Source organism: Canis lupus, chromosome 19 (assembly GCF_011100685.1).
Source record: "Canis lupus familiaris isolate Mischka breed German Shepherd chromosome 19, alternate assembly UU_Cfam_GSD_1.0, whole genome shotgun sequence".
Lineage (NCBI taxonomy): Eukaryota > Metazoa > Chordata > Mammalia > Carnivora > Canidae > Canis > Canis lupus.
The window spans coordinates 18,787,834-18,815,628 of NC_049240.1; the positions used below are offsets into that span (position 1 = coordinate 18,787,834).

The 27,795-nt window shown below is 36.5% G+C and overlaps 1 protein-coding gene across 4 annotated transcripts in view; it reads right to left on the reverse strand.

The window, feature by feature from the left end:
• Window positions 1-27,795, reverse strand: part of KIAA1109 (transmembrane protein KIAA1109 homolog) — a 210,643-nt gene that overhangs the window by 124,950 nt on the left and 57,898 nt on the right. For all 4 annotated transcript variants that reach the window (XM_038564744.1, XM_038564745.1, XM_038564747.1 and 1 more), the window contains 5 exons: window positions 26,928-27,136; window positions 16,711-16,938; window positions 15,784-15,921; window positions 9,312-9,491; window positions 6,668-6,796 (listed from right to left, as the gene is read on the reverse strand). In XM_038564744.1, the coding sequence (XP_038420672.1) occupies window positions 6,668-6,796; window positions 9,312-9,491; window positions 15,784-15,921; window positions 16,711-16,938; window positions 26,928-27,136 (884 nt within the window). The remainder of the gene's footprint in view (window positions 1-6,667; window positions 6,797-9,311; window positions 9,492-15,783; window positions 15,922-16,710; window positions 16,939-26,927; window positions 27,137-27,795) is intronic.

Below are 27,795 nucleotides of genomic sequence, written 5' to 3' on the forward strand. Positions count from 1 at the left end.
GGGCGGGGGGGGGGGGGGGGGGGGGGGATAAAGACACAAAAGGCCTCCAAGGGGGAGGGGCCCCGCGAGGAGCCGGGCTGAGGCCGGGGGGAGTGTCCCCAAGACAGGAGAGCCCCGACCCGGAGACGCAGGAGCTGCACCAACCTTCCCAGGCGGAAAGGGGCTCGCAGGGAGTTGGAACAGGACCCAGAAGGGCGAGGATGCCCTCGGGCTCCCTGGGACAGTAACAGAGCAACTGCGCGCCCAGGAGAGTGCGCCGAGCTCCCTAAGGGCTGCAGCGTGCTCGGCGGGACCGGAGCAGCTCCGAGGGGGGAGGGGCGGCTCCGCGGAGGGGGCTGCGCGGCCCCGGGGGCAGCTCGGAGGGGCTCGGGCAGAGGAAGAGGCTCCGTGCAGAGGGGGCTGCGCGGTTCCAGGAGCAGCTCGGAGGGGCTCGGGCGGCAGCTCCGCGGAGGGGGTTGCGCGGCCCGGGAGCGCGAATCCAACAGCGCAGGCCCCAGAACACAGCCCAGGATCCGGCCTCCCCCGGACAGGCAGAGGCCGGGAGGGCCCAGGACAGTGAGGACGCTCCTGCCCCGAGCTGAGCAGATCAGCGGCCCCGCCCCGGAGCCTCCAGGCCCTGCAGACGGAGAGCTCCGGAGTTACTGCGAGAGCTGAATCCAGGGCGGCAGAGCTAGCCCCGCCACTGGGGTTGTTGCTCCTGGGGCCTCACGGGGTAAACAACCCCCACTGAGCCATGCACCAGGCAGGGGCACAGCAGCTCCCCCACTGCTAACACCTGAAAATCAGCACAACAGGCCCCTCCCCCAGAAGACCAGCTAGACGGACAACTTCCAGGGGAAGCCAAAGGACTTAAAGTACACAGAATCAGAAGATACTCCGTGGTTCTTTTTTTTGTTTTTGTTTTTGTTTTGTTTTGATTTGCTTTTGCTTTTTGATTTTTTTCCTTCCCCCACCCCCCTTTTTTCTCCTTTCTTTCTTTTTCTTTCTCTTTTTCTTCTTTTTTTTTCATTTTTTTCTTCTTTTTTCTCTTTCTCTTTTCTTTCCTTCTTTCTCTCCTCTCTTTTTCTCCTTTTCCCAATACAACTTCCTTTTGTCCACTCTGCACTGGGCAAAATGACTAGAAGGAAAACCTCACCTCAAAAGAAAGAATCAGAAACAGTCCTCTCTCCCACAGAGTTACAAAATCTGGATTACAATTCAATGTCAGAAAGCCAATTCAGAAGCACTATTATACACCTACTGGTGGCTCTAGAAAAAAGCATAAAGGACTCAAGAGACTTCATGACTGCAGAATTAGAGCTAATCAGGCAGAAATTAAAAATCAAGTGAATGAGATGCAATCCAAACTAGAAGTCCTAACGACGAGGGTTAACGAGGTGGAAGAACGAGTGAGTGACATAGAAGACAAGTGGATGGCAAAGAGGGAAACTGAGGAAAAAAGAGACAAACAATTAAAAGACCATGAAGATAGATTAAGGGAAATAAACGACAGCCTGAGGAAGAAAAACTTACGTTTAATTGGTGTTCCCGAGGGCGCCGAAAGGGACAGAGGGCCAGAATATGTATTTGAACAAATCCTAGCTGAAAACTTTCCTAATCTGGGAAGGGAAACAGGCATTCAGATCCAGGAAATAGAGAGATCCCCCACTAAAATCAATAAAAACCGTTCAACACCTCGACATTTAATAGTGAAGCTTGCAAATTCCAAAGATAAAGAGAAGATCCTTAAAGCAGCAAGAGACAAGAAATCCCTGACTTCTATGGGGAGGAGTATTAGGGTAACAGCAGACCTCTCCACAGAGACCTGGCAGGCCAGAAAGGGCTGGCAGGATATATTCAGGGTCCTAAATGAGAAGAACATGCAACCAAGAATACTTTATCCAGCAAGGCTCTCATTCAAAATAGGAGAGATAAAGAGCTTCCAAGACAGGCAGCAACTAAAAGATTATGTGACCTCCAAACCAGCTCTGCAAGAAATTTTAAGGGGGACTCCTAAAATTCCCCTTTAAGAAGAAGTTCAGTGGAACATTCCACAAAAACAAGGACTGAATAGATATCATGATGACACTAAACTCGTATCTCTCAATAGTAACTCTGAATGTGAACAGGCTTAATGACCCCATCAAAAGGCGCAGGGATTCAGACTGGATAAAAAAGCAGGACCCATCTATTTGTTGTCTACAAGAGACTCATTTTAGACAGAAGGACACCTACAGCCTGAAAATAAAAGGTTGGAGAACCATTTACCATTCGAATGGTCCTCAAAAGAAAGCAGGGGTAGCCATCCTTATATCAGATAAACTAAAATTTGCCCCGAAGACTGCAGTGAGAGATGAAGAGGGACACTATATCATACTTAAAGGATCTATGCAACAAGAGGACTTAACAGTCCTCAATATATATGCCCCGAATGTGGGAGCTGCCAAATATATAAGTCAATTATTAACCAAAGTGAAGAAATACTTAGATAATAATACACTTATACTTGGTGACTTCAATCTAGCTCTTTCTATACTCGATAGGTCTTCTAAGCACAACATCTCCAAAGAAACGAGAGCTTTAAATGATACACTGGACCAGATGGATTTCACAGATATCTACAGAACTTTACATCCAAACTCAACTGAATACACATTCTTCTCAAGTGCACATGGAACTTTCTCCAGAATAGACCACATATTGGGTCACAAATCGGGTCTGAACTGATACCAAAAGACTGGGATCATCCCCTGCATATTCTCAGACCATAATGCCTTGAAATTAGAACTGAATCACAACAAGAAGTTTGGAAGGACCTCAAACACGTGGAGGTTAAGGACCATCCTGCTAAAAGATGAAAGGGTCAACCAGGAAATTAAGGAAGAATTAAAAAGATTCATGGAAACTAATGAGAATGAAGATACAACCATTCAAAATCTTTGGGATGCAGCAAAAGCAGTCCTAAGGGGGAAATACATCGCAATACAAGCATCCATTCAAAAACTGAAATCAAGAACTCAAATACAAAAGCTAACCTTACACATAAAGGAGCTAGAGAAAAAACAGCAAATAGATCCTACACCCAGGAGAAGAAGGGAGTTAATAAAGATTCGAGCAGAACTCAACGAAATCGAGACCAGAAGAACTGTGGAACAGATCAACAGAACCAGGCGTTGGTTCTTTGAAAGAATTAATAAGATAGATAAACCATTAGCCAGCCTTATTAAAAAGAAAAGAGAGAAGACTCAAATTAATAAAATCGTGAATGAGAAAGGAGAGATCACTACCAACACCAAGGAAATACAAACGATTTTAAAAACATATTATCAACAGTTATACGCCAATAAATTAGGCAATCTAGGAGAAATGGACGCATTCCTGGAAAGCCACAAACTACCAAAACTGGAACAGGAAGAAATAGAAAACCTGAACAGGCCAATAACCAGGGAGGAAATTGAAGCAGTCATCAAAAACCTCCCAAGACACAAGAGTCCAGGGCCAGATGGCTTCCCAGGGGAATTTTATCAAACGTTTAAAGAAGAAACCATACCTATTCTCCTAAAGCTGTTTGGTAAGATAGAAAGAGATGGAGTACTTCCAAATTCGTTCTATGAGGCCAGCATCACCTGAATTCCAAAACCAGACAAAGACCCCACCAAAAAGGAGAATTACAGACCAATATCCCTGATGAACATGGATGCAAAAATTCTCAACAAGATACTGGCCAATAGGATCCAACAGTACATTAAGAAAATTATTCACCATGACCAAGTAGGATTTATCCCCGGGACACAAGGCTGGTTCAACACCCGTAAAACAATCAATGTGATTCATCATATCAGCAAGAGAAAAACCAAGAACCATATGATCCTCTCATTAGATGCAGAGAAAGCATTTGACAAAATACAGCATCCATTTCTGATCAAAACTCTTCAGAGTGTAGGGATAGAGGGAACATTCCTCAACATCTTAAAAGCCATCTATGAAAAGCCCACAGCAAATATCATTCTCAATGGGGAACACTGGGAGCCTTTCCCCTAAGATCAGGAACAAGACAGGGATGTCCACTCTCACCACTGCTATTCAACATAGTACTGGAAGTCCTAGCCTTAGCAATCAGACAACAAAAAGACATTAAAGGCATTCAAATTGGCAAAGAAGAAGTCAAACTCTCCCTCTTCGCCGATGACATGATACTCTACATAGAAAACCCAAAAGTCTCCACCCCAAGATTGTTAGAACTGATACAGCAATTCGGTAGCGTGGCAGGATACAAAATCAATGCCCAGAAATCAGTGGCATTTCTATACACTAACAATGAGACTGAAGAAAGAGAAATTAAGGAGTCAATCCCATTTACAATTGCACCCAAAAGCATAAGATACCTAGGAATAAACCTCACCAAAGAGGTAAAGGATCTATACCCTCAAAACTATAGAACACTTCTGAAAGAAATTGAGGAAGACACAAAGAGATGGAAAAATATTCCATGCTCATGGATTGGCAGAATTAATATTGTGAAAATGTCAATGTTACCCAGGGCAATATGCATGTTTAATGCAATCCCTATCAAAATACCATGGACTTTCTTCAGAGAGTTAGAACAAATTATTTTAAGATTTGTGTGGAATCAGAAAAGACCCCGAATAGACAGGGGAATTTTAAAAAAGAAAACCATATCTGGGGGCATCACAATGCCAGATTTCGGGTTGTACTACAAAGCTGTGGTCATCAAGACAGTGTGGTACTGGCACAAAAACAGACACATAGATCAGTGGAACAGAATAGAGAACCCAGAAGTGGACCCTGAACTTTATGGTCAACTAATATTCGATAAAGGAGGAAAGACTATCCATTGGAAGAAAGACAGTCTCTTCAAAAATGGTGCTGGGAAAATTGGACATCCACATGCAGAAGAATGAAACTAGACCACTCTCTTTCACCATACACAAAGATAAACTCAAAATGGATGAAAGATCTAAACGTGAGACAAGATTCCATCAAAATCCTAGAGAAGAACACAGGCAACACCCTTTTTGAACTCGGCCACAGTAACTTATTGCAAGATACATCCACGAAGGCAAAAGAAACAAAAGCAAAAATGAACTATTGGGACTTCATCAAGATAAGAAGCTTTTGCACAGCAAAGGATACAGTCAACAAAACTAAAAGACAACCTACAGAATGGGAGAAGATATTTGCAAATGACATATCAGATAAAGGGCTAGTTTCCAAGATCTATAAAGAACTTATTAAACTCAACACCAAAGAAACAAACAATCCAATCATGAAATGGGCAAAAGACATGAACAGAAATCTCACAGAGGAAGACAGACACGGCCAACATACATATGAGAAAATGCTCTGCATCACTTGCCATCAGGGAAATACAAATCAAAACCACAATGAGATCCCACCTCACACCAGTGAGAATGGGGCAAATTAACAAGGCAGGAAACAACAAATGTTGGAGAGGATGTGGAGAAAAGGGAACCCTCTTACACTGTTGGTGGGAATGTGAACTGGTGCAGCCACTCTGGAAAACTGTGTGGAGGTTCCTCAAACAGTTAAAAATATACCTGCCCTACGACCCAGCAATTGCACTGTTGGAGATTTACCCCAAAGATACAAATGCAATGAAACGCCGGGACACCTGCACCCCGATGTTTATAGCAGCAATGGCCACGATAGCCAAACTGTGGAAGGAGCCTCGGTGTCCAACGAAAGATGAATGGATAAAGAAGATGTGGTTTATGTATACAATGGAATATTACTCAGCTATTAGAAATGACAAATACCCACCATTTGCTTCAACGTGGATGGAACTGGAGGGTATTATGCTGAGTGAAGTAAGTCAGTCGGAGAAGGACAAACATTATATGTTCTCATTCATTTGGGGAATATAAATAATAGTGAAAGGGAATATAAGGGAAGGGAGAAGAAATGTGTGGGAAATATCAGAAAGGGAGACAGAACGTAAAGACTGCTAACTCTGGGAAACGAACTAGGGGTGGTAGAAGGGGAGGAGGGCGGGGGGTGGGAGTGAATGGGTGACGGGCACTGGGGGTTATTCTCTATGTTAGTAAATTGAACACCAATAAAAAATAAATTTAAAAAAAATGGAAAAAAAGGGGAAAAAAAAGGAAAAGCACACATAGGGAAGAAATTAGAAAAACTAAACTGTTATCAATGATTATCTTTGTGTTACAGAATTAGGGTAAAATTTTTTTTGAAACTCCCATGCTTTCTTGGCAAATGCCAACATTACTAACCACATTACAGAAGAACAGGTAGTTCGGGGCGGGGGAGGGCCACAAACAACATCACGTAAGGAACTTAACCTTCCTCTTGCTTCAGTTTTTAAGTCTTCTACGTAAATATATAGCCATATCCGAAAGAATGCAGTAACACAAGAAAACATGAGAGTTAACAGTAAACATGTAAGATAAAATCTTTATAATATTTCCATTTGTTTGTGAATTTATGTTTTAATAATTACCTCATGTTAGATATTTGTAACTAAATAACAACTGGCTAACAAATCTACAAAATAATTTTATTAATTGAGAAAACAACTATAATGCTAACTTTGTGGCTATGTGTATTTGATTTAAAGTTGGTATCTCAATCTTTCATTTTGAAAAATCCATGAATGTTTATAATACCACTAACATATTTATTAACATACCTTGGATTCACAGAACCGACGGTCAAATCCATGCTGACATATTATTACTGATTTAGGTCTTTCCAGTTCATACTCCCGACATACCACATGAAAAACAAATGTCTGTCCCCACTCCAAGAGACAAGCTAGCTATAAGCAGGGACAGGTTGACAACAGTTAGCATTTTAAACACATGTTCAGAGTTCAAAAGCTTATCAAGAATATTAATACAGTTTGAAAGAACCCAAATGCTGTCTTATACCTGCTGCTACATAATCCACTTACTAGCCAGAATCATGATTTTTCTACCTTGACATCATTTATAAGCTGATGTTACTTTTCATAGACCTGCCCTACAACCCAGCAATTGTACTGCTGGGGATTTACCCCAAAGATACAGATGCAATGAAACGCCGGGACACCTGCACCCCGATGTTTATAGCAGTGATGTCCACGATAGCCAAACTGTGGAAGGAGCCTCGGTGTCCATCGAAAGATGAATGGATAAAGAAGATGTGGTTTATGTATACAAAGGAATATTACTCAGCCATTAGAAATGACAAATACCAACCATTTGCTTCGATGTGGATGGAACTGGAGGGTATTATGCTGAGTGAAATAAGTCCATCGGAGGACAAACATTATATGGTCTCATTCATTTGGGGAATATAAATAATAGTGAAAAGGAATATAAGGGAAGGGAGAAGAAATGTGTGGGAAATATCAGAAAGGGAGACAGAACATGAAGACTCCTAACTCTGAGAAACAAACTAGGGGTGGTAGAAGGGGAGGAGGGTGGGGGGTGGGAGTGAATGGGTGATGGGCACTGAGGGGGGCACTTGACGGGATGAGCACTGGATGTTATTCTGTATGTTGGCAAATTGAACACCAATAAAAAATAAATTTATTATTTAAAAAAAAGCTTATGTTACTTTTCATTTGTGAATGACAAAATGCATAACAACTGAAAAATTCAACTTCAGCAACTTATAAATAGTGAGTACTTTCCTTCAAGGTTGTATCTTCCTTCTTATAGGACTAACTGGAATCCTCTGCACAGAAAAGACCTAAAATTCTCTACTTAATAATAAACAAAGCTTGGCTGTGAAATTATTATCTAATTATAGTGAGCTACAACTTCGGAAAATCAGTTATTTTGAAGATTAAAACACTTCTGTTTATGTAAATAGAAATTTAAGTATACATCAATTCTTCATCAAATCTTTGGTTCAAAAGTCCTTCACTTTATAATTGACTAGAGTTGTTAGCAATAAACACACTGAAACATGGGTATACATGATATTATTCCCTAAAAAAAAGTACAAATTTAAACTGCTGGAAAACAGGAGTTTCACTTTTAAAACATACAAAGAATAGAATAAACATTAAAGGAATGTATAGATTCATGGAACACTCACTGGAAACAGTGATGCCAAGATTATAGTGCAGAAGAAAGAGAAATGTTTCATCTTCTAATAAGGGCAACTTATATAAGATTCTAGCAATTGTTAGATTAAAGGAATTGTCTCCAGTCTTGTACTATTGGCATGGCTTTATTATGCATTTGTTAAGGAACAACTTTTTTTTTTAGTATGTTTCAGTTTTTACTTGTACATTAGAGCAAGAGATGGTGGATAATAAGGAAAGGATAGTCATCAGGCCAGTGGGCACTGAATATTTCATTCCATCCACGTTTATACATTCTGTTACATATTTTAGCTACTTGTATATAAAATATCCCTTTTCAGTTCCATTTTCCTATTTCTTGAATCTTAATTTTTGCTGCTTTCTAAAAATTTCTGGCACATATACAAGGTACCTAGAGTACCACTTTTTGTTGCTATTCCCTACCTATAAATGTTTCATATACATTCTGTAATTTTTTATTAAACTGAGTATGTATATTTCACACATTCAAGACCACATTCTAGTCTTCTCAAATGCCAAGATAGGTATGCATATTATCATAAATATATGAATCAACAGGGGAGATGTTACAGTAACATGACTATTTGGCTAAATTTTAGTGATCCGTTTCTAGAACTAAATAATCCTTATGAACTCTAGGTCTTCTAAAAGTTAAGGAGGACAAGAGGAAGAAGGGGATTTTATCAAAAAGGATCACAACTAGCATTCTAGACCAGATTCACTTGCTAATAAATTTGTTTTTACTTATTCTTTAATAAACATCAATAGCAGATATAAATGATGTTATTTTGCTTTAAGAAATGACAAGAATTAAGCTACCTAATCCTGAACAACATAAGCAATATTTTCAAATCCTACTTTAGAAATACACAAGAAAGCAAAATTCTTAGAACAGAAGAATTTTTCAACAGTGAAGAGACAACTAATGTAATTTTAATAATATATAAAATTTCCAGAACAGTTCTCATATTGAGTATATCCCAAAGTCTTGATATTGAAAGTGCTATGCAGAACTATGAAACATTACACTCTTCAATTTTATGTGGATCAGAAAAGTGAAACTTGTCTCTGACTCATCTATTGCTAAGAAAATTCTGAATGGCAAGAATGACTCCCATCCAAAAAGCAACGATTTGTCAGAACATCATTAGTGACAATCCAATGAACATTCAAACAGGCATACGACTTGGTGAAGTAGGTGAGCAAAGGAAAAAGAAAATAAGTCAGAGAATCATACCTGTGGTGCTGTAACCTTAGCTGTAAGGCTTCCAGCCTGCACATCAATTAACCATGCATATTCCAAGGAATCACTTCCCAAAGGAAGACCTTCTGCTGAGAACATAGCATGTGCTCTCAACTGGAGACCTGACAAATTGATGTGACCTTCCCTGAGTACTTCATCCACAGGGGGTCGCTGCTGAAAACAATAAGAAGACAACTGTAGGAAGTACAAGAAAATGGGCATTATAATTTCTAGTTGTTTTTTTCTCCAGAGACTAATAGTAAAAAGATGCTATCTGGAAAATAAGACTTAAGGATCTATGAGATATAACACAACCTTGTATAGTAAAAAGTCTCAGTTAAACTTCTTTAGTGACAATATCCATGAGAGCCCAAATCCATAAGAGCAAAATAGCAGAGTCCTAAAAAGAATGGGATCTCTTTGATACAAATGAATGGCTCAATGAATAAAAAGAAATTAGTACTCTGACTGACAGGGAATGTAAGAGACCATTCTTTGGTGGGAAGACAGGAATAATGAGATTAAAATACTAAAACGAAAAAAAATAACAGGGAAGAACAAAGACTAGTAGGACCATAAAATGAAGAAGTAGGGAAGAAAGCCATCTTTCATATACTATATAAATATAAAAAGGATAGATTTATCTTACAGAAATTATATACTTACTACTAAAAAGCAGCAAATATTTCAAAGAGAAAAGTTCTAGGACTTACTCGGAAAACTAAAAGGCATGTCCTAAAATAGGGTATTCCATGGAACACTCATTACACAGGATATTATTACAATGTAGAATAAAACAGGTTTGGCAATGCCGTATCCATCAGTTACCAATTTCTGTAGAATCTACCTCCCAATCTCTCAGAAATGTACTGATTTTCTTCTATCTTCATTGCTGTCATTGTGGTTCAAATAACACGACCTCTTGCTAAGATCTTTGCAAAGCCTCCCAGCATTCACTTTTATATCTCTGTCCTTCATACTCTACAAAACAACCACAGACATCTAAAAGGGCAAATTTTATCGTGTTCTTGTCTCAAGATCATTGAGATTTGCTATTTCCTCAATATTTCTCTTCTCTATCAGGTTTATTTATATTTCTCTTCTCTACCAGGTTTATTAGGGTAAAGACCATTTCTGTCTTGTTCACCTTTTATCCCACTGCACCAAACAGTTACCACAAAGGTAGATAGATACTGCTAAGTGACTACACAGATTTCTTCACAGCAAGTCTTTTCAGAGAATTCAATATATTAATCTATATTGAGACAGTTAACAGGTATTTCCCAAACCATTTTACTATAGTAGTCTTTTTAGCATGTGTATGCAGGCCATCTGCACAAGGAACAATGTTTTAGCATTCCTTGTTACAACACATTTTAGGAAATGTATCCTCAAAAAAAAAAAAAATTAGGGATATGAGCTAAATCAAATTTACAAATTCTTAAAAGGAAATTTCAAATTATGACTATAATAATAGCTCTAGCAGCTCTTTTGATGCATTTTTTATTTTATTTTCATCTAAACTGTGTGACAATATATAAAATCACCAAAATTTCTTGAGGCATCAGTTCCCTTCTATTTTATCTGAGGAAGCTAGGAAGGGTGGCACTGAGATTTGATAATTCTCAGTATAAGATACTTCTGATTGATTTTTTTTTAGCTCAAAAATACATATAAATCTTGGTTTGTCCTCGAGAGAGAACCTATCTAGTATACCAAAAAAGATCATATTCTAGATTTTATTGTGAGTTACATCTTATTGTGTCCCCTAAAAAGACATTTCAAGTCCTAAGCCCAGGCACCTATAATTGTGACTTTACTGTATTTGAAAACAGGGTTTTAGCAGACGTAATCAAGTTAAAATAAGATTACAGCAAATTAGAATAGGCCTTAATCCAATGACTGGTGTCCTTATAAGAGGAAAATTGGGACAGAGACACATGGAGACAATGCCATGAGAAGACAAAGGCAGATATACGCATCTTGTAGATGCAATGCCAAGGACTGCCAGCAACCACCAAAAGCTTAAGATCCTCTCCTACAGCCTTGAGAGAGAGAACATTTCCCTGCCAATACCTTGACTTCAGAATTCTAGGCTCCAGAACTGTGAAAATATATTTCTCTTGTTTTAAGCCACCAGTGTGAGGTATGTTGCTATGGCAACCCTAGGAAACTAATATATATCATAAAATGCTCATAAATTAAAAGGTGATGGTTTCATATGTCAGATACAATCATCCATCCATCACCTGAGATCCTTACCTTGAGGCCCTGCACTAAGACTAATGCATCAGGAATAAGCAGTTAAATCCTGGGTAACTCACCTGTACCATAAAAGATTTCTAAGGAATAGTCATGCCAGATATACAAAATACAAGCAAGTTAAGTAGATAAGTAAATTCCAAGAGAATATATAGAGAGTAGTCTTGTCTTTAGAATGAATTATGAAATGCTATCCATGTAGGAAACAAAATATCACCAGTACTTCTACTACCACCTTGATATTTCCAATCCATATACTCCTTTTCTAATCACCAAATAAATCCTATGTTATATGTACAAGTTTGCCAGTAACTCTATAATTAGGATTAATGTGAACTCCCAAAAGATCAATAAAATATTCTCTTTATATCTAATAAAGTCTTTTGAGAATACAGTGATTAAAATAAAAGTCAAAGTGTTACCAGGTACCCATAAGAAAACAGAGATACTCAGCTAAAACTCTCAGAACTTAGACATATAAAGGTTTATTTCTTTTATCTTTATTAATTTCCTCAATAGATTAAAAAAGAGGGGCTTTCTCTCCACATATTCACCTCCCAGAATAAAAAACAACCAATACTAATGACCTACTAAGTAGAGAGAGGAGGATAAAAGTAATTCTTAATGTTTCTACAGCAAATTAAAATACTAGTGTTATGCAAGTGATCTTTGTGATGATAGAATAGTTCTGTATCTCAATTTAAGTGCAGTTACATGAATCCACACGTGATAAAATGGTAAGAACTATGCACACACATTGTATCAAGTCAATTCTGGTATTGATACTGCACTTATGTAAAAGATCAACATGGGGGAAACTGGGTGAAGGGTACACTGGACCTCTCTGTACTGTTTTTGCAGCTTTTTATGAATCATAATTACAGACAAATGTCAGAGAAACTGCAGGTTCAGTTCCAGGCTACCACTATAAAGCAATTATCACAATAAAGTCAGTCGAATGAAGTTTTTTGTTTCCCATGCATATATAAACTGTTATCTACTAAGGGTACAAGAGTGCTATGTCTAAAAACAAACAATGTACCTATCTTAATTAAAAAATACTTTATGATGGTAGCCATCATCTAAGCTTCCAGTAAGTCATAATCTTTTTGCTGGTGCAGGGTCTGGCCTCCAAGCTGATGGCTGATAACTGATCAGGAGGGTGCCTGCTGATGGTTGCAGTGGCTATGGCTGTTTCTTAAAACAAGAAACAAGAAACTGACACATCGGTTGACTCTTCCTTTCACAAATGATTTCTCTGTAGCATGCCATGCTGTTTGATAAACAGCATGGTACCAACAATAGAACTTCTTTCAAGTTTGGGATCAATCTTCTCAAACCCGCTGCTGCTTTATCAACTCAGTTTATGTAATACTTTAAATCCTTGTTGTCATTTCAACAATCTTCACAGTATCTCCACCAGGAACAGATTCCTTCTCAAGAAACCACTTTATTTGTTCATCCCTAAGAACCGACTCATCCATTAAAGTTCTGCCATGAGATTACAGCAATTCAGTCATCTCTTCAGGCTTTACTTCCAATTCTAGTTCTCTTGCTATTTTCAACACCTTATTTCTCCAGTGAGGTCTTAAACCCTTCAAAGTAATTCATGAGAGTTGGAAGCAACTCCTTCCAAACTCCTGTTCACGTTGATATTTCGACATCTTGCTGTGAATCATGAATATACTTAATGGTATCTAGAATGGTGAATCCTTTCCAAAAGGTTTCCAATTCACCCAGATCCACCAGAGGAATCACTATCTATGCAGCTATAGTTTTGTAACACCTTTTTCTTAAATAATTAGACATGAAAGTCAAATGACTCTTTTATCCATGGGCTGCAAAATGGATGTTGTGAATAGGGCATGAAAACATTAATTTCAGGGTACATCTCCATCACAGCTCCTGGGTGATCAGATGCACTGTCGATGTGCAGTCATATTTTGAAAGAGCTCTCTTTTTCTGAGTAGTAGGTCTCAAAAGTGAGCTTAAAATATTTAGTATATCATGTTGTAAAGAGATACACTGTCATCCAGGCTTGGTTGCTTCACTGATAGAGCACAGGCAAAGTAGATTTAGCGCAACTCTTAAGGGCCCTAGAATTTTCAAAATGACAAATGAGCACTGGCTTCAACTTAAAGTCACCATGTCAGTCTATAAGTAGAATGTCATTCTGTCCTTTGAAGTTTTGAAACCAAGCATTGACTTCCCCTCTCAAGCTATAAAAATCCTTGATGGCATCTTCTTCCACTACAAGGGTATTTAATCTACTTCGAAAATCTGTTCTTTAGTATAGCCACCTTCGTAAATTAACTTGGCTAGATCTTCTGGATGACTTGCTGTACCTTCTGTATCAGCACTTGCTTCACCTTGCACTTTTATGTTAGGGAGACAGCTTCTTTCCTTAAACCTATGAACCCACTTCTGCTAGCTTCAAATTTTTCTTCTGTAGCTTCCTCACCTCTCAGCCTTCACAGATCTGAAGAGAGTGAGAACCTTCCTCTAGATTAGGTTTTGGCTTAAGGGAATGCTATGGCTGATCTGACCTTCTATCCAGACCATTAAAACTTTCTCTGAATCAACAAAAGTCTGTTTTGCTTTCTTATAATTGGTGTGTTTATTGGAGTAGCAATTCAATTCTGATTTCCTTCAGGAACTTTTCCTTTGCATTTACAACTTGTCTGTTTGGTAGAAGAGGCCTGGCTTTCAGCTTACCTTGGGTTTTGTCATGCCTTCCTTACTAAGCTTAACTATTTCTACTTTTTGATTTAAAGTGAGAGACGTGCATTTCTTTCATTTGAACACTTAGAGGGCACTGCGGGGTCATTAATTGACCTAATTTCAATACCTTTTTGTCTTAGAGAACAGGGAGGCATAAGAAGGAAAAGGGGGACAGACAGGGAACAAACCAGTTGGTGAACAGTCAGAACACATGCAGCATTTATAGCTTGTTTGCCATCTTATATGGGCACAGCTTGTGGCAAAACAACTACAATAGTAACATCAAGGATCAGTGAACACAAATCACCATAACAAATATGATCATGAAAAAGTTTGAAATACTACGAGAATTACCAAAATGTGACAGGGACATGAAGTGCCCAAATGCTGCTGGAAAAACGGCATTGATCAATTGCTTGATGCAGAGTTGTCACAAACTTTCAAATTGTAAAAAAATGCAATATCTGCAAAGTGCAATAAAGCAATACGTGATAGAATGAGGCATGCCTACTATTTAAAAAGTCTGATAAAGAAAATACATTCTGTGGCAAAATAAGCATATATTAGGTGTCAATTTCAGCTACTAAAATAAGCATATATTAGGTGTTAAGTTTCAGCTCATAGTAGCTGAAACTTTTCATTTTTAATGAAAAAATTAAATTCTATGTAAGAAAATATGGTCAGTTATGGCAAGAGTTGAAAAAGGGATAGGTCAGTTACTACACAGAATCCAAAGTAAGTTATCATCTGTTGATGATTTGGGGGTATCAGATTCATTCCCCCCATTTATACTTTTACCTTGCCTTATATTAAAATCCATTTATTTTTCTAAAGCTCATAACTTGACTAAAAGTAGGGAAGAGACCTAAAGTAGTGTTAAATGAAAAGTGAAGCCACTGGGCATTAAAAAATAACAACAAAATGATATAACCTACCCAAGAATGTAAATTATTCCCATTTGCTGAATATCATTGGTTTTCTTCCAAAAGAGCCCCAGGAATATCTTGAAGGCATTAACAAAATATCTTATAAATCGGTTAGGTGAAAAGAATAATCCATGTGGATATGGATGTTTTAAAAATTTATAATACTGGTGAATATGAATATGGAGGTGTGGTTTTCAACAGAATTCATCAAAATTTTATACATTTTTCCCTTACCTAAATACATGAAAAACTTATAAGGGTATTTCTATGTCTAAAAACAACAGAGAGAGAATATAATTGTATGAGATCACATAAATAGAAAACAGCAGGAAAACAAAAAAAAATGAGATTCTTGGAAAACTTACATATTTACATACATATGTGTGTGTATGTGTGTGTATATATACACACACAAGACTTCTTATTATCATTAAATTAAAAGCCTATAACTTAAAGAGCTATACATTATATGCACAGAAGCTAACACACTGTTTCGATCCCTTAAGCAATAACAATACATCTTTAAGTCTCTACTATATAACTCACTTTCATATTACCTGATAGTTATCACTAACAAACACATTCAGGGGTGACAGGACAAGTTGCAGCATGGTCTCCCGAAATCCTTTTTTCATTTCAAAACATAGTCTTTCCAAGAATGCTGTAGGGCACTCAGGACCATCAGTGGTTCCATGCTAAAGTCAAATATAATACTATAATCAAGATACAGAAAATACAAGACCAAGAAAGTACAGGAAAATAAAAATTACATTTATATAATTAAGAGATTTTGAGTCTTTAAAAGGAGAAACAGTGCTTACTGACAAAATTAACTATTCTGCACCCCAGTAAGAACATCAGGTTCACTAAGCACCAGAGGTGACTTCTCTGCTATGCAATCCTAGGAGCATGACATGGTGCCAGTAGGCAGCACAATGCTCTAGGGTCTCACTCTCCCTATCTGGCCTCAATCCAATGACTCCAGGTTCTCTGGGCAATGTAATCTCATTCCAAGTTAGTGCCAATAGTTCATGGGTCAACCTGAGACTGAAACAGGATTCTGTGCTGGATCCAAACCCTTGAAAACAATTCAACCTGACGGTCAAGCTGAATCTTGATTTTTAGTAGGCTCCAAAATGGTCTAGAGTTAGATAAAGGATAATAAAATGTAAATCTTAGAATATCTGTAAGGCTACCTATCATAAACCAAGCAACTCAACATCATGACAAAATGTTCTAAAGTTGCAAAGAACAGCAAGAAGGAACTAGAGTGATAGAAGAAAAATAGAAAATTATCAATGATCAAAGTAATCACATTATGAAGAAAATAAATTAGCTTTATAAAGGTAAAAGGATAAATTTTAAAGTTTTCAAATCTGAATTTTTTTTATTAGTGTATGCATGTGTGTACACATATCTACAGTTTTCTAAGTTGGGTGAATTTCCAAATATACTCCAGACCATTTTGATACATAAATACTTACAACAGGAAGACGCCCATGAACTTTGTACAAATTAACAAGTACAGTAATATCCCAAGGACGCAAGGTAAGTGGATGAATTGACTTGGCTGAACTTTCATTTTCCTTTTTGTCATTTTCCATTCCAACAGCAGTCCACCCAGAGCTGGATGATGTTGACAGTGACAGAACAGGACTTGAAATAACCTCTTCAAAATCCATATACATGTCATCTTCCCCAAAGTAGTTTTCCTATAAATATTATGAACAAACTGTTATTAAAGAGTTATGTAACAGTAACTTTTCAATTTAGAACCTGAATTTTGAAAATCAAACATCTCACTGTTTTATTCAGTTAAAAGTATATGGTCTGTTTCCTAGAAATAAAAAACAAAACAAAGATATGTATGCTTAAGACATACTCTTCCTTGGCTACTTAGCAAATAAACATTCTGTAGCAAACTAAAACAACCCTCAGCCCAAAAAAAAACTAATAAAAAATCACGTAAGTTTATAGTAAAGCTTCATGACAATACCACCTCCAATTATAGCAAAAACTTGCAATTTAGGTCCTAGAAGAAAATTTTGAAGATCTGTAAGGTTCAATTGTTTTCAATCTTTCTCAGAGTTCTGAGGCAATAATACGCAGAGACATCCTTAAAGGAAGAGCTGAAATTCACTGAAAATCAATTCACTGAAATTCAATTTGGCTAAATCCAATTAGCTAGCTATTCCAATAAATATATTCGGGGTGAAATATTTATCACAAGTGCTTTTAACAACTTAAATAAATTATCAACAGTTACTAAAACTTCCTTTCATGTAATTCATTTGGTTTCTTATGCAAAGTATTTTAACTATTAATATTCTAGTTCTTTTGCATCAGAACTTAAATTTATTTTTATTATTTTCTTTTTTTAAGGTTTTTATGATAATCATAGTTAGTTATCATACCATGTAGTACTAGTTAGAGGAAGATTTAGTGATTCATCACTATAAACAACACCCAGTGCCCATCACAAGTGCCCTCCTGATCCTCATCTCTTACTTCACCCTTTGCCCCCACTTCCTCCCCTCTGGTAACCATCAGTTTGTTCTCAATAGTTAAGAGTATATTTCTTGGCTTGCCTCTCTTTTTTATTCCCCTGTGCTTGTTTATTTCTTAAATTCAGCAGATAAGTGAAATCATATGGTATGTGTCTTTCTCTGACTTTTTAATGAAATTTTTTCTTACCATTATTCTGAATTTAAATTTTATCTATTTGAATTATCAGTAGTAATCAAAAGCTGTTAAAATATTGCTGTTAACACAGTTAACTATATTTGTTCAATATTAGAAATCAAATCAGTATTTTGATAAATTCTGCATTTTACTTATTGACACATTTATTTTCTGGTTGTAATTCTAGTCAATCAAGCCAATTAAATACCTTTTCATAGGAAAGAATGTTGAAGGATGTTCATCTGGCTAATTGGTGGTAGGGCTAATATTAAAACCCCAAATCTACAAACTCACAAAACTGATGCTTTTTCCTCTATTCCCTATTGTTTTCTGGCTCTAATAATTTAGGCCCTACTTAGGACCTGCTGGATATCCTGATAACTACCTTTATTATATAACTAAAGATGGACAAATCCAAGCACAAATATAAACGTAAATAAACACTGGTTTTTATCATAAATTCTAACATTAAATTTCTAAAGCTAATAAATTTCTAAATGATTTTGAACAACATTAAAGATCTAGAAGTATTCAAAGCAGCAGTTCTCAGATCATTTGAGAAGCCTTTTCAAAATACACATGCCATGGAAACAAGTTCTCCATGGAGACAAGGAGAGGTTTGCAATAGGTTTGCAATGGGCATGGATTTCAGTGAGAGGAAAATAAAATAGTTCCTTCAGTGATTTTAAAAATCTGCAAATGGCCTCCAGGCCCAAAAACCTCTACATCACCCTTCCTCCACACAACTGATCAATGGCATCAGTGAACAATGTTCACATTCATTGGCTTTCAACATACTAAGAGTTATCAACAAATCAATAGAAATAAGTTATATTTTGATTTTAAATAATCCTACTCCACATATCTATTATTTTCAAAAGATTCCTTAAAAGTCTCTTATAGCCTCTTGCAATTTTTAACCTTAAAAACAAAAGATTCATGTAGATTATTAAAATCAAAAGAAAGATATTCTCTTGGGCCTATTCTTCAATTTGCTACCAAAATAATCTCCGTTTAATTATCTGAAACAGAAATAACTCATAGCAAATTCTTTAGGGAATACTGAATCTCCAATATAGTAGAGAACATTTGCCAATTTTTATTAAATGAGTCAATGACTGTTTTTAAAGAACTATAAACTCTAGGAGTCTTTTATGAGTTCTGATATTTGTACATACTGAATATTATCAACAAAAATACTTTTAAAATTATAACTCCTTTAAAACACTAGTCATATGTTAAATGTTTGGTGTTGAATGTGATAAGTTTTGTGTTCATTTTAGTTTAATTTTTTTAGTATGTGAACTCCATCCCTAAGGGTTAATTTCTTAAGGATTCACTTTTAAAAATTACCAAAAGGTTAACCAAAATATAAAGCAAAAAGCTACATATTATGGCAAACTTTTATTGCATTTTAAGATTAATAAATGTACACAAATATTTACAAATACAAATATAAGTTCTATTTTCATGTTATGATAGTGTGCAAAATTGAATTATCTCTAAAACAAATTCCAAGCAACCCTAGAAAAAAGCAATGATTTATATACCTGGAAAAATGTGTTCTTTTGTCAAGTTTCTGGGATGAATGAATTTAAAAATGATAAAACAAGCTAGGGACACCTGGGTGGCTCAGCGGTTGAGCGTCTGCCTTTGGCCCAGAGCGTGATCCCTAGATCCGGGATCAAGTCCCACATCAGGCTCCTTGCAGGGAGCCTGCTTCTCCCTCAGCCTACGTCTCTGCCTCTGTGTCTCATTATGTCTTTCATAAATAAATAAAAATCTTAAAAAAAAAGCTATATTTTCAATCTACTTAAGAGCCTTATAACATTTTATTTTCCTAGAGATATTTTGAGTGTCAAGTACTATTTCAAGTAATAGGACACTACCATTTTTTTCCCAGCCTACTAATGCAATGATATTCATTTCTCAAAAAAGAAGAATACTATAGTTTAAAAAATCTAAGAAATTCAAAGAAGTAGGGGGGAATAAAAACAACATACAGGTACTCTGTTTCCAATACTAAATTTTTTTAATGGAAACTTGATAGCCAGGTTTCTGCTCAAGACTATTAAAACTTTTTTATTTCCAATAAGGAAAATGTATAAGCCAAATATACTCACCATTAATCCAGTTACTACTGACTAGCACTGATATGCCATCACTATTTAGATTCAGATTTACCATCTTTTATTAAGAAAAAATGTAATAAGACTAAGAGAAGTCAATTCAGAAGATGTAAACATTTCCATAAAATATTCTCACAAATTTTAATGTATGTTAGAATATATTTATCTCAGAGTTCTTGATAATAATAATGGTACCCCTAGTTTCTTTTGTGTATTTTGGAAATCAGTTTTTCATATAAACAGTCAAACAAATATGACTCTTTCTTTTCCCTAGTCTATCCTTCAGAATTTCTTGATGTTTAATTCTGGTAACTAAGGGGGACACCTGGGTGGCTCAGTGGTTGAACGACTGCCTTTGGCTCAGGGCATGATCCCGGGGTCCTGGGATTGAGTCCTACATCAGGCTTCCCACAAGGAAGCCTGCTTCTCCCTCTGCCTATGTTTCTATCCCTCTCTTTGTGTATCTCATGAATAGATAAGTAAAATCTTGAAAAAAAAATTTCTGGTAACTAAGGAAAATATAATCTCAGTCACATGAATTCTCACATTTTTCTTGTTTTACATATACATACATACATTCTAACACTAAATAGAACATAAATTATATATGAAAACAAATGAAGAAAGGTAATAGAAAGAGAGATAATTAAGATAGGATACGTCTTGGGCACCTGGGTGGCTCAGTGGCTGAACGTCTGCCTTTGGCTCAGGTCATGATCCCAGGGTCCTGGGATTGAGACCCACATTGGGCTCCCTGCATGGAGCCTGCTTCTCCCTCTGCCTATGTCTCTGCCTCTCTCTATGTGTCTCTCATGAATAAATAAATGAAATCTTTTTAAAAATGAGCAAAATTCAACTTATCTTTAAAAAAAAAAGAAAGATAGGATACATCTCCATGTCAGCATGACACTAAGCTTTCTGGTAGGCAGAAAGAAAACAAAAGGAAAAAAAAAGACTTAAAGAGTTACTTATATTTCTAATAAAAGGAACTAGAGTTCATTGGCCTAGAAAAATTTTTTGCTTGTCATGTTTTGGATACATATTTTTAAAAATATTTCAAAACTTTAAATTTTCAATTTGTTTTAGTAAATACTTCATACAAGTTCTAAGTTAATTTGATGAATGCAAATACTAATACAAACTTTAGTACAATAAACCTTTGACACTACTGAACAACTGTTATAAAACCTTAATTAATAGAAGAGACTGTATGAAAACAAACTATCAGGCAGCCCCCGGGTGGCTCAGTGGTTTAGCGCCTTCTTCAGCCTGGGGCGTGATCCTGGAGACCCGGGATGCAGTCCTATGTCAGGCTCCTGGCATGGAGTCTGCTTCTCCCTCTGCCTGTGTCTCTGCCTCTCTCTCTCTCTCTCTCTCTCTCTCTGTCTCTCATGAATAAATAAATAAATAATCTTAAAAAAAAAGAAAAGAAACTATCAAGAGAGGTTATATTTATGGAGAATTTGTAAAGAAATCTTTTTAAAAAAGGTATTTACTCCTTTCTTATTCTTCTTCACAGTCCTCTTATTTTTGATGAATATATATTATTATGGAATTTTTAAAAGTAAAAAAACTGAGGCACAGTAAACATATAGTAATGTAAAAAAGTATTTCTTAAAATTTTATTTTATTATTTTCTGAAAACAGGGTTCTCTTATACTTCTTTTGCTGTGTTATATTATAATGTGTTAGAATTTGTCCTTATACATATCTGTCCTACAATATCCTCCAGCTTATCTCCTTGAGAACAGATGCTGTATCATCTCTATCGCCAGCAACTAGCACAATTCCTAGAATATATTAAATGCTAAAAATGCAAAATAAAAACTTAACTGAGAAATACACCATTTTTAATAAATAAGTTTGTAATTGAGTCTAGCACCACAATCAACATATATAACATATGCTCATCAACCTTAAACCAACAAACTGGCTATTTCAAATGACCTTAATTTCGATTAGATATTAACTATTTTGTCTATGTTTAAAAATGTGTAAGATGACAGAAACTAAAAGAATTTGTGATGACCAAACCAGCCCCACAAAAAATATTAAAAAGGATCTGTTAAATGAAGAAAGAGCCCAAAAGTAACACAGACCAAGGAAAAGAGACAATATGCAGAAATAGAGACTTTACAAGTAAAACAATGGCACTTAATTCATATCTTTCAATTGTTACACTGAACGTGAATGGGCTAAATGCCCCAGTCAAAAGACACATGGTATCAGACTGAATAAAACAGCAAGATCCATCTATATGCCATCTACAAGAGACTCATTTTAGACCTAAAGACACCTTAAGACCGAAAATGAGGGAGAGGGGAACCATTTACCATGCAAATGGACTTCAAACGAAAGCTGGGGTAGCAATCCTCATATCAGATAAATTATATTTTAAACCAAAGACTGTAATAAGAGATGAAGAAGGACACTATATCATAATTAAAGGGTCTATCCAACAAGAAAAGATAACAACTGTAAATATTTATGCCCCTAAGAGAGAAGCAGACAATTACATAAGCCAATTAATAACAAAATTAAAGAAACACATGGATAATAATACTATAATAATAGGGGACTTTAACACCCTACTCACAGCAGTGGATAGATAATCTAAGCAGAAGATCAAGAAAGCAAGGGCTTTGAATGACACATTGGATCAGATGAAGTTCACAGATATATTTAGGGCATTCCATCCTAAAGCAACAGAATACACATTCTTCTCAAGTGCACATGGAACAATCTCCAGGATAGATCATATACTGGGTCACAAATCGGGTCTCAACCAGTATCAAAAGACTGGGATCATTCCCTGCATATTTTTGGACCACAATGCTTTGAAAATGGAACTCAATCACAAGAAGCAATCTGGAAGGAATTCAAATACATGGAGGCTAAAGAGTATCCTAGTAAAGAATGAAGAATGAATGGGTCAAGTGGGAATTAAAGAATTTAAAAATTTGTGAAAATGAAAATACAATCATTCAAAACCTTTGGGATGCAGCAAAGGTGGTCCTAAGGGGAAAGTATATAGCAATACAAGCCTTTAGTATAAGAAAGGTCTCAAATACGGGCAGCCAGGGTGTCTCAGCGGTTTGGTGCCACCTTCAGCCCAGGGAGTGATCCTGGAGACCGTGGATCGAGTCCCACGTCAGGCTCCCTGCAAGGAGCCTGCTTCTCCCTCTGCCTGTGTCTCTGCCTCTCTCTTTCTCTTTCTCTCTCTGTTCTCATGAATAAATTAAAAAAAAATCTAAAAAAAAAAAAAGATAGGTCTCAAATACACAACCTAACCTTACACCTAAAGGAGCTGAAGAAAAAAACAGCAAATAAAGCCTAAACCCATCAGGAGAAGATAGTTAATAAGGATAAACCAGAAATCAATGAAATAGAAACCAAAAGAATACTAGAACAGATCAACAAATTGAGGACCTGGTTCTTTCAAAGAATTAATAAGATCGATAAACCACTGGCCAGGTTATCAAAAAGAAAAGAGAAATAACCCAAATAAATAAAATTATGAATGAAAGACAAGAGATCATGGCCAACACAAAAAGTACAAATTATGAGAACATATATGAGCAACTATATGCCAATAAATTAGGCAATCTAGATGAAATGGATGCATTCCTAGGAATATATATATATAAACTTCCAAAATTGAAATAGGAAGAAATAAAAAAAACCTGACCAGACCCATAAACAGCAAGGAAATTGAAGCAGTAATCAAAATCTCCCAACAAGTAAGAGTCCAGTGCCAGATGGCTTCCCAGAGGATTACTACCAAACATTTAAAGAAGAATTAATATCTATTCTTCTGAAGCTGTATGAAAACAGAAATGGAAGGAGAACTTCCAAACTCTTTCTGTGAAGCCAGCATTACCTTGATCCCAAAACCAGATAGACGCCATCAAAAGAGAGAATTACAGACCAATATCTCTGATGAACATGGATGCCAAAATTCTCACCAAAATACTAGCCAATGGGATTCAATAATACAGTAAAAAAGATTAGTCACTACGACCAAGCGGGATTTATTCCTAGGCTGCAAGGGTGGTTCAATATCCGCAAATTGATCAATGTGTTACACTACATTAATAAAAGAAAGGACAAGAACCATGTGATCCTCTCAATAATGCAAAAATGCATTATTGCATTTTACGCAAAAATGCAAAAAAAATAGATGCAAAAAGGATTTGACAAAGTAAAGCATCCTTTTTTTAAAATTTGTATTTATTTATGACAGTCACAGAGAGTGAGAGAGAGAGACAGAGACACAGACAGAGGGAGAAGCAGGCTCCACGCACCGGGAGCCCGACGTGGGATTCGATCCCGGGTCTCCAGATCACGCCCTGGGCCAAAGGCAGGCGCTAAACCACTGCGCCACCCAGGGATCCCTAAAGCATCCTTTCTTAATTAAAACTCTTCAGTGTAAGGATAGAGGAAACATACCTCAATATCATAAAAGCATATACGAAAATCCCACAGCAAATATTGTTCTCAATGGGGAGAAACTGAGAGCATCTCCCCTAAGGTCAGGGACATGACAAGACATCCACTCTTATCACTGCTATTCAACATAGTACTAGAAGTCCTAGCCTCAGCAATCAGACAACAAAAAGAAACAAAAGGCATCCAAATCAACAAAGAAGTCAAGCTCTCACCCTTCACAGATGACATGATACTCTCTATATGAAAAACCCAAAAGACTCCATCTCAAAATTGCTAGAACTCATACAGGAATTCAGCAAAGTGGTAGGATATAAAATCAATGCACAAAAATCAGTTGCATTTCTATACACTAAAATGAGACAGAAGAAAGAGAAATTAAGGAGTCAATCCCATTTACAATTACACCCAAAACCATACGATATCTAGGAATAAACCTAACCAAAGAGGCAAAAGATCTATACTCAGAAAATTATAGAACACTCATGAAAGAAACTGACAAAGACAAAAAGAAAGGGAAAAATGTTCCATGCTCGTGGAATGGAAGAACAAATATTGTTAAAATGTCTATGCTACGTAGAACTATCTATACATTCAATGCACTTCCTATCAAAATACTATCAACTTACTTCAAAGAGCTGGAACAAACAATTCTAAAATTTGTATGGAACCAGACAATACCCTGAATAACCAAAGTAATGTTGAAAAAGAAAACCAAAATTGGTGACATCACAATTCTGGACTTCAGCTGTATCATAAAGCTATGATCATAAAGACCATATGGTACTGGCACAAAAACAGAAATACAGATCAATGGAATAAAATAGAAAACCCAGAAATGGACGCTCAACCCAATGGTCAACTAATCTTCGACAAACCAGGAAAGAACATCCAATGGAAAAAAGACAGTACCTTCAACAAATGGTGTGGGGAAAACTGGACAGCCACATGCACACCATACACAAAAATAGACTCAAGATGGATGAAAGACCTAAGCATGAGACAGGAATCCATCAAAATCTTAAAGTAGGGATCCCTGGTTGGCACAGCGGTTTAGCGCCTGCCTTTGGCCCAGGGTGCGATCCTGGAGACCCGGGATCGAATCCCACATTGGGCTCCCGGTGCATGGAGCCTGCTTCTCCCTCTGCCTGTGTCTCTGCCTCTCTCTCTCTCTCTGTGTGACTATCATAAATAAATAAAAATTAAAAAAAAAATCTTAAAGTAGAACAGGCTGCAATCTTTGTGACCTTGGCAACAGCAACTTACTAGACATGTCTCCAAAGGCCAGGGAAACAAAGGCAAAAATGAACTATTGGGACTTCATCAAGATAAAAAGCTTTTGTACAGCAAAGGAAACAGTCAACAAAATCAAAAAGACAACTGACAGAATGAGAGAAGATACTTGCAAATGACATATAAAAGGCTGGTATCCAAAATCTCTAAAAAACTTATTAAACTTAACTCCCAAAGAACAATTAATCCAGTCAAGAAATGGGCAGAAGACACGAACAGACACTTCTCCAAAGAAGACATACAAATAGCTAACAGACACATGAAAAAATGCTCAATATCACTTGGTATCAGGGAAATAAAAAACAAAACCACAATAAGATACCACCTCACACTAGTCAGAATTAATGGCTAAAATTAACAAGTCAAGAAATGACAGATGTTGGTAAGGATGTGGGGAAACTGTTGGTGTCTTACACTGTTGTTAAGAATGCAAGCTGGTGCAGCCACTCTGGAAAATAGTATGGAGGTTCCCCAAAAAGTTGAAAATAGAGCTACCCCATGACCCAGCAATTGCACTACTGAATATTTACTCCAAAGATACAATAGTGATTCAAAGGAGCACCTGCACCCCAAGGTTTATAGCAATGTCCACAATAGCCAAACTATGGAAAGAGCCTAAATGTCCATCAATAGATAAATGGATAAAGTAATGGTGTATACACACACACACACACACAATGGACTACCACTCAGCCACCAAAAAAAATGAAATCTTGCCATTTGTAATGACATGGATGGAACTAGAGGATATTATGCTAAGTGAAATATGTCATTAGAAAAAGATAATTATCGTATGATTTCATTTATATGTGGAATTTAAGAAACAAAACGGGATTACAGGAGGAGAGTAGAAAAAAATAAAACAAACGAAATCATAGAGGGAGACAAACCATAAGAGACTCATAATCATAGAAACAAACTGAGGGTAGCTGGAGGAGAAGGTGGTGGAGGGGGCGGGGTACCTGGGTGATAGACATTATGGAGGGCATGTGATATAATGAACATTGGGTATTACATGCACTGATGCATCACTAACTTCTACCTCTAAAACCAATAACACATTATATGTTAATTAATTGAATTTAAATAAAATTTTAAAAAATAGAATGTAACAAATTTTAAAAATGTGTAAGATTTTTTAAAAATCATACCTTTATACATAAGAAGGCATTTAATAGCGGTCCATAGAGAGTTATTTGAGAATCTGGGGAAAGTTCCATTTCTACATGAAGCTTATCAGGTGGAAGTTCTGAGGGATCAATAGGTGGGCGTGAAGAAGTAGAAGGAGAAGAAACAACTCTATCTGATGTTTTCTGGGATGGCCTTAATACAGATAGCATTGTTTCTTCCATTTCTGACACTGGAAAAAATTAAGGAAAAAAAATTTGTGGCAGAGAATTTCTTAGAAGTTCTTTAAGGAACTCTTCACTAAGAAATTCTATTTTGTAATTTTTCATGAAAGTAGCTATCTCTGATATAGTATCTGTAATACATAATGAAAATAGACTTGCAAGTCTAATAATTAAGAATGTGAAATAAAACAGACTTTATTGAAATATGTGTAGAGATACATAAATCAGATGGCATAGAATCAATGAACATTTCCTATTAACATTCTTGAGTCCCTATAATATAAATTCAGGTGACAAATAGGCTTTATCTATACTTGGGCATTAAAGTACAAAGCAATTTTCACATAAACAGCTATTCAAATACAGTGTGATATTATCAAGCTCTGAACATAAGAATAATTATGAAAACTATTCTTTAACACTTAACTCACAGGAAAAATACAAAGAAAATATCACTTGACTCTAATTTCATTTTGGATCATGGTAACAGGTACATAAGCTTCAAGGAAGCTATGATACGATAGTTTTGAAAATGCATTAAAAAATAACATTTCATGAAGCCAAGTGCTTTAAATACAGATAGATGAAAGAAAAAGAAAGAAAGAAAGAAAGAAAGAAAGAAAGAAAGAAAGAAAGAAAGAAAGAAAGAAGAAAGAAAGATAAAAGA